We start from the raw sequence: 14,465 nt of genomic DNA on the forward strand, positions 1-14,465 counted from the left end.
ATTGTGAATGATTTCAAAATAATTTCACAAACATCTTCTGATTTAAAAGAATCTCATGATTATCAACAATCTCCTAGGAAGCACCCAAGGCTGTTAGAACCAAGTGAAATTTGGGTGAAGAGGAGAGGAATCTTACAAGAGAAAAGAAAAGAAAACTATTAATCAATGTCTTAAATATTTGATCAATTAAAGAAAGAGAATTGCATAAGTCTAAGTCAGCTTATGATTGACCAAGATGTAATCGGTTGTCAAGTCGAGCAATGGTGATCAGGTTGTCTAATACCCACCTAAATCCTTGGCCAAGGTAGTATAAAAGCATGATTGCCATAAATGATCACTAAAGATCAAGAGTGCTAGTTGACAGAGGAAAGGTTGACGAAGGAATCCCTCAACCTTGTCTGCTGCTTAGCTAACAGTCTAACACCGGTATGCTCAGGATGGCAGGGCTATGGTGCCCCAATCTATCACGGGGAGGGAGGGTCTTTCTCGTAAAAGATTGTGTTGGGATATGTTAAGGTTCGAGGTTAGAAGGTTAAGCCTATGACAATGCTTCTCCTCTTTGCCAGATGTCGAGGCTTAAACAACACACCGTCAAATCTTTTACTTGTATGTACCTTTATATTACTTGAAATGTATAGACGTCGATGTGGTTGAATTGATTTGTATCTTTAAACTGAAATCGTAGAAATCAGTTAAGGAAGTTAATTTAGTTGTCTTTCATATGAAACAGATATAATCGTTGTTTAATTTTGAATTATAGTTATGATGTATTGTTCCTCAACTACTTCATGTCATTTTGTTATGATATTCAATTATAATCATAGAATATGTACTTTATTTCCAGCTTAGTAAAAGATGGTATGTTAAACCACTAAATTGAAGTTGGTGGCCATAGTGTTGGTTTCCCGAGTTTCTTCAATGTTTCCTCTAGCAACACATTTACCCATGATCCTCTATTGACAGTAGTTTCACAAGGTTGGTTTAGAGGATACCCACTTCGACCAATGTGGAGTGTCGGCCGCTATTCATTGCCAATAGCATTGGATCCGCCACTTGCTTCCCTCTAAGGAATCCTTATCTAATGATCTATTATTTTTCTTCTATGAGGTTTTGCTCTTGCTCTCAATGTCAATTTCCCAATTGTATGCATCCTCGTATGATAAGGGAGCTATAATCTTCCTCTTTCTTCTAAGGGGCGACATCAACCCTTCAATGAACCATTGCTTCATGAGTCCGTCTGCTGGTTAGTTTTCTATTTTACCCAACAACTCCTTCAAGCATTGGTTGTATGCTCTTACACTCTATCTTCCCTTGTTTCATGTTGTGGATTTTTGCCAAGATTTCATTATTATCTCAAAGCGATCTGAACTCTTCCTCAAATAAAAATTTTCAAGTCATCCCACTTACTCACTTTTGTCTTATATGTGTCGAAGAACTAATCAATGGCCACTCTGCTAACGTTACAAGAAACTAAACAACCCATTCATCTCAGCCAGGCACTCCATTAGCCAACTAGATTGTTCCGCATGTACGACAGTGTCATACCAATCCTCCTTTCCATCTCCAGTGAACTTAGGCAACTTTAGGCTTTGTTTGTTCACCACTGGTCTGGTTTTCATTGTAGTTGGTACCATGTCTACTCCAGAATTGGGTAAACTAGAACATAACAAGTTGTTTTGACTCTCGTGCACCTATGTCCTCCCGAAAACTTCAGCTGCGCTGATATCCCCTATGTCCCTATTCCCAGTCTCCTTCACTTCCATTCAAGCTTCTCATGCCTCAATTTGCGATGTAAGAGTTAGATGTCTTAACCAATTTCTTGTATCTTCAATTAATTCTTCTTTGCCACCCACTTTGTTGCCTTCTATATGGTTGCCTCCTTCGACACCATTCATGTACCCTTCACCTTCGATTGGTTCCCTTAACCTCAACACTCCCTCTGTTCCCTTCGAGCAACCCTCTGTCCTCTTTGGGTCGGCCACCAGTGAGTCTCAACTTTTGCCTCCTCTCCACTTGCTCTTCCAATCGTAAGGCCCTCCGGAAGGCCTTGTAGTTTTCTACTTGATTCATTTGTGTGCAATTCCTATCCTTGTTCAAAAGGTTTGGCATTAATTGTTTTGCTCTTAGGAGTTAAGGATGTGTTACCTTCTTTTGGTTTCATCACGTTCTTCCCCTTCTCTTCAGCTATTTTCTTTGTAATTTCTAAGAATCTATTCTCTTTGATTCTCTCTTCACCCTCTTCTTGACAATTCTACAAAGCGAGGAAGGTTTGTACCAGTAGTCAAGAAAACGGCACATCAACCTATCTAATGCAGGACTCACACTCTTTATAACTTCCTCTCATGCGACTTCCTAGTGTACATGAGTTTCAATGGATGCTTGTAGAATGGAGACAAAGTCCGAGGTCAATGCCCTTTCGCCTTCAAATAATTCTTGAAACCCTTCTTAGTTTTTGTGCTTTTTCCTACCCTCGTTGAATGGTTTGCCCATTCTACTACCTTCGCCATGCAACACTGTGTCAATCCCAGATTCATATTGTTAACAAAGCCAAATGTTTGCCCCGTCAGGTAAACAAATTTAATGCATACAAAAATAATATGAAATGTAACAGAACATGGTATGTCAAAGAACTCATAACTACTTCTATATTAATTCGCCAAATGCTTTACAATGTATGACAACAAGTGCTCAATAGCAACACGACAATGCCAACAACATAATAATGATAACCATTGAAAGGAAGTACAAGATATATGTAATGTCCCCACCAATAGGGTTAGTTAGGGACAAGCAATACCTGCAAAATAAATATTAGAATCACAATAATAATAAAACTAACTATATTATTCTACCCTCTAAGTTAACCCCAATCTTAAGGACGTCTCCAGATCAAGCTTCTTAGCTCATAGCTACCTTGCCGTCATCTCGGGAGCGCACCCTTTAAGATTCTTCTTGGATGGGCATCCTCTATCCAAGGCCAACGACATATGCATATGTTTGACAACATCAAAATATTCTGGCACATCAATTATTGGCCATGGCAAACAATGGAGATCTTAATATCTCCATGCTCCATGCATCGATATCAATTCTCGGCCATGGCGAACAATGTAAATATTAATATCTCACATGCTCCATGCTTCGAGTTCACATTGATTCTCAACCATGGCAAACAATAGAAATCTTAATATCTCACATGCTCCATGTTTCGAGTCTCATTAATATCCATGGTGTTAACCCCATGAGCTAACACAATATTATCCACAAGTATGGTTCATTAATATAAATAAATTCATAAAAATAATTAAACGAATATAATTCATAAACATACCTTTCTTACCTTCTTCTTTTCCAAGAGTCACACCCTTTCATAATACAAATCCTTTGAAAAGTCACAACACTTCATAATTATAATGCTTTCAAAAAGTCAACACTTCATAACTAAAATCCTTTGGAAAAGTCCCACTACTTTATAATCACAATATTTTTGAAGAGTCGTAATTATTCATAATTATGACCCTTTCAAAGGGTCACATCCTTTCAATATCATTGACACATTTTCAAAAAGTCACTTCCTTATTTTTTTCATATTACTTTCCTCTTCCATCTTTCCATTTTGAACTCCTCTCTTCTCCTCCTTTTTCTTGTCCTCTCTAAAATAAACTCTCCTCCCTTTAATATCTTAATTTTAAAGAGTCATGTCTATTTGTTAAACATCTCTTGACTTTTCATTAGATTTAGTTAATTCATATTATTCTATGTTATATTATTTATTTACTTACTCATTTGTGTTTATTATTATTTATTATTAAATTCCATTTAGAAAATTAACATACTTTCTATAATATTGTCTCTTGTATTTAATTTTCTTTCTTTCTTTATTCATTTCAGATTTTATTATTTTTTAATTATATTAAATATCATACTAAATATTATTTTATAAATAATATAGATTAAATAGTTATTATTTCCTTATTTTATATTTTAGTATTAGGTGTAATATAACTTTATTATTAATTTAATAATATTGTATTATCTAATTATTATTGAAATTCTATCTTAAAATGGGGATATGACAATATATATAAAGGTCAAAGGGATGCAAGTGCCAACTAGCGCAACCATTCCCAACTACCTACCCTCGACTACTAATAATACGTAATTGCCCAACAATAGTATATAGTACACACACAAACACATCCCCATCATCGTCCCCCCACAAACCTCAAATTGAGGCCCCCTAGTCCCCCCCACCCAGAAACCTGTCCCCTTGTTTTGGCGTTCCCTCATCCCTCAGGGCAATGTAACTATGGTTTTAGGAGAATTGTAGAAGTTGTCATCATACCCACCTACATATTCTAGCATTTTAGTTCATAGTGATGATCTAACAATAAGGATTTGTTATTAGAGATCTGTTGACCCCTTAACAAAGAGTGACTATTTCCTTGCTAGTTAATTTTTTCTAAGAGAATTATGTTGTCTTCCTTTTTAAAGGAAAAGGGTGGGCTTTCTTGTTCCATTTATAACCATATATAGGTCGTTTGAGCATGTTTTCTTAAGATTTTACTATAACACATTACATCAGATATCCAATCAAAATTAAATTCATATGCAAGCAATCTCTCTCAAAATCCACCTTTTGGAAACATGTTCAAATGAATAATACCTATAACTTGAAGAAGACGTCGTGAAGGAATTTTTTCTAATTGATGGGGGTAATTCTTATCTCCTTGACGAGAAACGGGAATAACTCGTGCCACCTGTAATATTAGCACAAAAAATGTAAAACCATATAAGTTGACTTTTGCATCCACAAATCTATCAAAATTGAATTCAAATATAATTGCTAACTTCAATTTAGTAAATAATTTATTTTTTTAAATTTAATAACAACAGCATTTTAATAGTGAAATAGAGAAGAACATTTGTTTTTACTGAACCAAACAAGGAAAATTTGAAGTCATCTCAAGCTTATATCATACTATTCTTCAATGTGTTGTTTGAATCCCGCAAAACTTAAAATTTAATCCACCAAAACATTGACCTAGAAAAAAATATAATATGCGACAAACGTAATCATGATATCAACTGACAAAATAGTAACAAGGATTTATTTTCCTACGGATTATTTTGTTAATTCTGGACACCTGGTTAAAGCCAATAGGAACCAAAACTATTTGAAAACTAAAAGAAAATTGCTTTTGCCAACGGTTTCAAATGAAAAAGAAAGCATCATCCAAACAAGGTGAAAACTTGCATAAAAATAATCAAGTCTTTGATTCTAGATGAGGATGATGACATATATAAGCAATTAAAATCAAACTTGCTTGCTATATGGAAGAAGGAGGATAGAATCTCACACATGGCTTACATGCTTGTAGAGGAAATAATTGAATATAAATTTGACATGTTCAAAAAAATTATGTCTGAGCAAGAGCTGAGATCAGCAGGCAGGCAGATTACAGGTTCTTCAAATTTGAGCAACAACCAAATGAAAAAAGAACAACTTTGTTTCACTTGCAAGCGTGCTTGGTCACATTTGTGAGAAGAACAAGGAAGAAGAGTCAACTCAAGAAAGTGCAGATCAACACTGAGGAAGTTGAGAACTCCATAGTCTAACTTCAACATGATGAAATCCATGAGAGGGAACCAACTATGGATAATGATAAGGATTATACTAGCATCTTATTTGGTGAATTGAAAGTGGTTATTGACAAGCCTTTTCATGAGAATGTCTATCTACAAGATGTTTCCCAAAAACGAAAATGAACCACTCCATGAGCATTGAGCTATTTGAAAACCATAATATCATAGTTGATGAGTCAATACATCTTGAGATGGAGAACACTCCTAAAATTGGTGCAGCTGAAAATGAATCTAGTAGCCAAGGACTAGAGCAATATGACATTACCATAGGGGATGATTTGAAGAACCAACTAGAAAATCCATTTCAGGTTGATGATTTTGGAGCTTATAATTTAGAGAATAAGCTGAAGGAATCAAATGATATGGTCATTGCAGCCTTAGTGCAACTTGATAACACTCATAAGAAAACTAAAGAAACCATGTGGGAGGTTAATAATGTTGAAAAGGAGAAGAAAATAACGAATGGAATCAATAGTGCATACCTTCACACTCTTAAGAGGGTATTAGAAAGAAAAAAATCAGACTACGTGAAGTTGCTCAAAGATAGGGAAGATAAAGAGAAGGAGATGGATGAGCTTGTCTGCAATTAAGTATGACACACAACTCCTTATATCAAGCTGAAAATCATAATTCTATAACAGCCACTTGCATAGATGGAGGTCACGACCATAGAACCAAGGATATCATACACATTGTAGAAGGGATCAATACCCTTGTTGTGAATGAAGGTGAACACAGTATCCCCACTTCGCCTTATCTATGAGGCTCATCATGTTGCACAAAACTTTAAGGACCAGAGAGAAGTAAACCATGAGAACTCTGATTTTTATGACAGCAGTGGTATATCTTCAAAATGTCATGTGTATAGATATGAACCAAGTAAAATTAATTCAGAGATTTCACTTGACAGTGATCTTTTCATTGATAGATATGCTTTGATATTGCTTTGGTTTGACATTTCTCTTGGAAAAATCAAGGAAGCTTCAGCTTCTATTCAGGATCCAAGGACACAAGCCCTCAAGTTCTTCTTGGGTGGATTGGACATAGCCTCAATTCATCATCTGTGGCTAATTTGCGACAGAGTTCACAATAACATTTCAAGTTCATTTCTGGTTATCCAATCTGACTGTTACCATTGTTTTTATGATTGGATTGTTATTGTGATGCTTAACATTATAATGCAATAACATTTTCTAAGTATTTTATATGAGTATTTGCTGGATTCTATTGCATAAATTCTTGTTTTTGTTTCTGAAATTTATTTAAGGAAAATTAGAAAAACGTATCCGGGTAGGATACTACATTATGTGGGATCATGGAAATATCACATTAATTATGGAGAATAAGTATTTGTGAAAAAATTATATTTTCCCAAATGTATGTTGGAGTGCATATTTTTGGAGGTCAAGTTGTTTGTAATTGCAAGAAGACATTGTGCTCACCTCAACTCATACGACGACTTTTCTCTTTCACCAAAAGTCTTAAATCTCAAATCCTCATTTTGTAAAAGTGATTCACGTCACTTGTCATATTGAAAGCTAGCTCAACTCAACTAAAATGACAACTTATCTCTTGTATTGAAAGGTGACATTATTGCAAGAGCCTTATTGACTTGCATGCAAAGCATGAAGGTTAAAAGGTCTTGCTTATGATGATTAAGGAAATTCCATATATTTATGTGGGATCATAGAAAGATCAAATAAATTATGGAGACAAAGTATTCGTGAAAAGAAACGATATTTGTTGGAGTGCATATTTTTGAATGTCAAGTTGTTTGTAATTGAAAAACGACGTACCTCTCACCTCAACTCAAATGACAACTTCTCTTTCTCCAAAAACCTCAAATCTCATATTCTCATTTTGTAAAAGTGATTCATGCCACTTGTTGGATTGAAAGCTAGCTTTGGGATTTTATCATTGCAGAAGTTGGGCAAATCCTAACATGCCTGTAAATGGGTAGTTACTCTAAGTGGCTACTCTCAGTAGTTATCCTAAGTGACTTACCTAAGCGGTTTGCTCTACTAGTTTTTGCGAGCAGTTACCAAAGAGGTTATCCTAAAGAGTTAACCTACATAGTTAAAAAGGTGGTTAGGTGGTAATGTAAAGTGGTTACAATTTTTTTATCAAGGTAGTTACTCTATGAACCTATAAATACAAGGAGATTTGTAATGTAAAAAAGGGGAGGACCCTTAGGGATGGCAAACTTTGGAAAAAAATTTAGAGGAACTTGCATTGAATTTTGATTTTACATTTTGTCTAAGAGGGTTTCCGAGATTGTATAATCTATCGAAGATAATAAAGAAATCGTTTGATCATATGTCCTAAATGCAATTTTGAGTTATTATTGCTATTTTCTCATATGTTAAGTTAGCAGTCCCTTTATATACCTATACATGCTATGGTAGTTTGTGCAATTCATTCAATGAAATTCATCATTTTCTAGTATCTTAATTTGTATGTACGACTTATCCCTTCGTATGTTGTGATTTGTTGTACTTCTTTCATCATCATTGCATATTGGAGAAACATATTTTATCATGAGAACCCCTTTTGGAATTGTTATTAGTTATGAAACCCTATTGGTATCCGTATGTCTGTCATAGGGTTTTGTTATTCATTCTCTCTATTTATTGTTTTCTCCATTTTGTACTTTTTGGTTAAAAGTACACAAAAATCTTAAATAACCCCATCATACGAGGGACCTACCCCTCTCTAAAGAAAAGGAGATTTTGACAAATCATTATTTGATCACAATCTCTCCAACTGTTGGCACAATTGTCATTGCTCATAGGGTAAACAGGTTCAATTTTGAAGACAATATCGGAGTGACAAATTTGATTATTGGATGTGAAATCCCATTGGTACGCGTATGTCTACCATAGGGGTTTTTGTTATTCTCTCTCTATTTAAAAATACACAAAAAACTTAAATAACCCAATCATACGAGGGAGCTGCCCCTCTCAAATGCAAAGGAGGATTGTGATAAATGAATATTTGATCACAATCTTTCAAACTGTTGGCGCAATTCTCACTGCTGAACAAAACAAGGTCAATTTTGAACAACAATATCAAAGCAACAAATATGTTTACCAACATATAGCTTTTAGGCATTGAAAAAAAGTCACCAGTTCAAATGCAACAGACTCCCATGTGAGCTTGACTCACAACAACATGCGAATATGATGACAATCCAATCTACTGATAATCACCTCCGTTAGTTTACAAGGACTCTGCTCTTGACGTTATTGTACTTTATCAATCCTTTGCTATTGATAAAACTTAGAACTCTTCCTGGCTTCAGCAACACACATGGAAGCTATAACACTTTGTCTTTCCCTTCAGCCAGATAATTGAGATTCGTTCACAATGATCCCTATTTCAAAGACAACTTAGCATGCTTGCCAATATTATCAAATCACCCATATGTGGCAGCTTCCAAGTATACAAATGGAAAGCTCAAGAAAAGATGCACAAATGTGAAATCAAAATGGTCAACCACATTATCATTCACACATAGTACAATTCGTGGCAAAAATATTTCGATATACTATTACATCATTTAATTATTAAACTCCACCATATAAATATATCAAACATTAGGAGACGATCTTTCAATATATGTCGAACTAGCAAATATTTATCTTTTCATTTATATCTCTCATGCCAAATGTTCAATGAGGTCCACCAAATGTTATGCAGTATCGAAAGAATTTGTATAAGTTGGGATCAATACTTACTTCTTCAAAACATGAAATTTGCCTGCAATATTAACTCTTAAATTCATGAGTCATGTGCCACATATAATCTCACAATATTAAAATATTGACTCCTTAGGACTCCACGCTCAATAATGATATAGTAACCATCAATTTTCAGTATCAAATAAGCCAATAAAACCCACGACAAAGCAAAATTTTCAAATGTCAACTTATTCTTGATCACACAACAAACATTACAAAGTCGCCCCAATTTTTCATTAATCATTAGGGCTCTTTTTATTTTTGCATGGAAATATTATCAATTGGCATTAATATTCAAACATCTTTATTCTTCAAATCTCTTAGGCTGGCAAGAAAACCAGCTCAAATACTCTATAATATCCTTGCAGAACATATCCCCAAATTTTAATATAGAAATTTAAACAAATATTTTGCATGCAATTGATTCCAATTTATCCAGCCAAAATACAAAATGCTTAGCTCATATAAAGTCTTAGAAATGAATATTGTTGCATCTTCAATAAGAAATAACAAAGATCCAATTGTAGTTACAGAACTTATAGCAACATTGCATACTAGAAATTTGAATCTGAAACATTGAGTGAGACACTTGCATGATATCTCCAGTCAACAATGGGTTTCTATCCACTAACTCCAAGCTTTGTAAGGAAACTTGGCAATAAAGAATATAACCGTTTCCACATAACCCATAATAAATCTGAAATAAACACGGAATTAAAATCCACATTCAAGAGAGTAGACAACATACCAACAAAATGTGACACAAGATATACCCTGGGAGACCCTCATTGAGGGAAAAAACCCAGCCTCCAAAAGCATCCATCACCATGTATTATTCAGCAAAAATACCATTGCCATACAATCATGGAAGCCTTCATGGCCATAGCCACAACCGAGCAAACTATGTGAACAAGCATGAATCCACACATCCCATGCTATGCTTTCAACCTTCACAAATGCTCCCTTGGCTAACCTGTCAAGCCTTGTCCCGCTCAACTCTTGCCTTTTGTCTTCTCCTTGTCACTCTCTCTCTACAACAACTACCCTTGTGGCTGCTTATATAGTAGCAAGTCCCACAAAACCACCAAGTGGTATTACATAAACCATGTGCTAAAACCATGTGCTACCTAACCCACTAACCCCACATTTAATATTGGGCATTTAATTCTTTTCCCCAATATTAAATAATTACATAAAATATTTTTACAATGTTACAATACAACTCATCAAGAATATTCCATGGGAATCTTTACATGTTGCATGTCCATCTAGGTACAACATTACATAATAAAATAAAATAATAAAATAAGAATATTATGCAATGTGTGCAACACCCATTATCTCAACAATCTCCCACTTGTTGTATACATTGCATAGGGTCAATCCGTAGCCACACAAAATGAACAAGGGAACAATCCCTCCCAGCACATCCACCATCATGGATCAAAATACACCAAGTGCTTCATCCTGGTACCCGCAACAAAATCAAAGTATCCAGCATCTCAAACATGAATGATCTCACCTCCTATTATGCCACTCTCACTGGACATACATAGAAGCCATCCAAAGAGAAAACCACCCAACCTGTCACATTAGAAGATCATAAAATCCTGTACCAACTGAAATTCCAAGCACAAATAACCTGATCCAAAGGTAATCACATCTATCCTTAGTTGTCAAAATATCCATAGCCGAAATAGCACTCACAGCAAAGTGCCAAACCCATCCAACTATCCATACCTCAAAAGTGTAACAAGTGAATCTCATATCACTGACATATCCAATCTACAACCTGCAATCACAAGCCTCAAGAGCAATACCTGCCACATATATACCAAGAAGCTCCCACTGCAAAAGATAATGTCAAATCTATAACCAATCCACTCAACACATCTCAAAGAAGTGAATCCATGTAGTATCAAGGACATCCACAATACATAAACTGATATCCTGCAAGAACAACTCTCATAACAAGTCTCCAATGCTCTCCCAAGTTCACCACAACCAACAGAGGAAAGAGATAAAGGAATAACTATGTCATCTCTCACATGACATACATGAGCACAAACTAGTGATCACAATCTCTAACCAATCTCAAATCCAATGTAAGCAAAACTGAACATTTAGGAAGATAACCAAGACCAGAGAAACCATGCAAATCAAAACCTATATCATGTCCTTCTACACACACCTCTAGATGTAAACTGTGCAAGTATGATCTCCTCCAAAAAACCCCAACAAGAAGCCTCAACAACACCCAAACCATACCATATAACATATCATGGATGTAAGCCTCTCACAAGAAGATCAAACTCAATAAAACCATTCCTAAACCAAGGAATAACCATTCCTAATCTAAGGAAAATGCCCAACATAAAACCATCTCCCAAACTCAACCAACATAACAACATATGCACATGGAGATAACCAATGCTTAACCATCTCTCAAATGAACCCTCCAGAACTAACTCATGTACCATAGCTCAAGATCCATATCCATGAAAGACAAGCATAAATATAATGCAACTGAGAGAAACAATAAGCTATACCTCTCAAGTAGCAAACCGCCAAGTAGACCAAGAGTGGGGAATGAGAATGTTCATCAAGATACCCAAGTCTCCAACCAAGACTCATCTAAGAACAATCTCCTCTCAAGTCCATATCAGGTGACTGCCCCTCGGACTTCCTGTTGAAACCATCAACCATCCCAACAAATACTTCTCTAATCCAAGAGAAATCAGCATCACCACCGTCTCTAAGTATCCATGAGCACCTGTAACCAATCAATCCATGCCAACTCCAAATGCAACATAGCAATATCATGAAGTATTCAGCTTATGATCAGTGTACTCAATACCAAGAAACTAAACCAAGATCAATGTCCAAGTTCCAACCATGGCCTCAGGAACATAAACATGACAACATGATCTTACCATCTCAACTAAAGAGATAACATGCTCCACATGAACACATCATAACATGTCACAACTCTAAACGCGTATCAAGAGTATACCATGACATAATAATGAAACCATCCTCACACCAACGATAACATGCCAAATAAAAGCATAAACCACACCTTTGCCAAGGACCCTGTGAGTCCTCAAGATGCAACCATCTCCACACACCATGAAAAAAACCATCTCCACATACCAGGAAGAACCATCTCCACATACCATGAAGATAACCAAGAACTCCATGAGTCCTCAAGATCTAACCATCTTCACACCATGAAGATAACAAGTGCACCATGCAAATGTCAAAGATGCTTCTGCAGCAATAGGATCTAAGACAAACCTCCAACATCTGCAAATACTTAATAAATATATCAATGCCAACAACTCCCACTCAACCGTGGTACCAAGTCACCTATGGCATCATAAAATCCATCCTCTCCAAACCAAGAAGATATAAACCAAACCAGGAACTAATCCTGCACTGTCACCTCATCACTGTCACAAGCTCCCACTAAACCATGTATCCAAGCTATCCATGACATCATGATGAAAAATAACCATCCTCTAACCATGAGAATCAACCAAGGCATCAAACCATCAAAGAACTCAAAGTGCACATCATGAGCTCCTCAAAATAAACTAAATAACTATGATCCTCAACTAAGAAGATATACCACCATAACTAAATCAGAAATCCAAGCTAATGAACATCAAGGATGTACCTGTATAACCAATCATTTCATGTCAAAATTCATGACACCATGATCACATCCATGAACCGAGCATCTAGCTCTCAATATGTCCAACCTGTCAGCATAGTCAACCATAATCCTCCACCATGACTGTACCTGGTAACAACATCTCATCCCTTCTACATGAAGAAAATAGTAAATCATGTGACTTAGGGCATAGACAACCCAAATCCAAGCCACCAATCTGAATATGCATCAATATTGAAAGATCAATGGGCAAAGACAACCCATAACCAAGCTATAAATGCAACCTGTAAGTATAGACCGCTTACAACACTGCACAACTTGTAGACCCAACAAGTCATCATGCATATCCAAACCAAACACTGATAACCATATCATCATGAGACCAATATGAACTGAGTATACAATGACATCAAATCTTAAATCTCCAATGCCATAAACTCACAATGTTACCATAGTCAAAATATATTTTTAAACTGTTTAGATCAATATATCAACAAATAAATCATGCCAAACCTGCACCAAATCTAAACTAATGTGTAGAGCTCTCCAAGATCTTTCCGTTGACTACTCGAAGTCCAAAATCTGACTCTGTATGCCCAAGTTATGCCCTAATTTGTGCTCAAAATAAACAACATCTGACTTTAGGGCTCTAAAAACCTGACAAAATTTTAAAATCACAGAGCCAAACCTACACCATGTTGTAGTGCTCTGAATTAGCTTTCCAACGCCTATAAGAACTCTGAAATCTGATATTCTGAGAGAAAGTTATGGCCATTTTACTAAGACAGTCTTTTTACCATTTTCAGTACGATTTTTCATTTTTAATTTTTTCAGTGACGAAAATTCCAACGGGATTAAATTTGACGGCCATCATCAGTTGAAACCAAAAAACTCTTTCATTTCCTCTAAACATGGCCAAACTAGGGCATATTATATATCAAAATTTATGAAAATGTCGACCCAAATCTAATGGTGAGGTCTGTTTTTACCCAGGAGGTCATTTCTACATGCTACCCCCCAAAACCCTCATTTAAATGAAACATCCAAAAAATCTTTTTGTCCAACAATTTCACATGCCCAAATCTTTTAACATCCCATCATAACAACAAACCCAAAACCCTCAGATCTACAATAAATCATTTATATATCTTGCCCTTTCTTTTATCCTCTCATGCATTCTCATGGATTCAATCTAGGGTTACAATAATAAAACCATAGCTCTGATACCACTTGTAAGGAAATTTGGCAATAAAGAATATAACCGTTTCCACATAACCCATAATAAATCTGAAATAAACACGGAATTAAAATCCACATTCAAGAGAGTAGACAACATACCAACAAAATGTGACACAAGATATACCCTGGGAGACCCTCATTGAGGGAAAAAACCCAACTTCCAA

General features: G+C 35.6%; 1 protein-coding gene across 1 annotated transcript in view; it reads right to left on the reverse strand.

The window, feature by feature from the left end:
• LOC149530785 (phosphatidylinositol-3-phosphatase myotubularin-1-like) overlaps nt 1-14,465 on the reverse strand; it is a 268,097-nt gene that overhangs the window by 227,162 nt on the left and 26,470 nt on the right. Inside the window, exon 5 of the mRNA XM_089811165.1 lies at nt 4,667-4,760. Coding sequence (XP_089667291.1) covers nt 4,667-4,760 — 94 coding nt within the window. The remainder of the gene's footprint in view (nt 1-4,666; nt 4,761-14,465) is intronic.

This window comes from Cupressus sempervirens, chromosome 11, assembly GCF_028749045.1.
Source record: "Cupressus sempervirens isolate cs-2001-9-10 chromosome 11, ASM2874904v1, whole genome shotgun sequence".
NCBI lineage: Eukaryota > Viridiplantae > Streptophyta > Pinopsida > Cupressales > Cupressaceae > Cupressus > Cupressus sempervirens.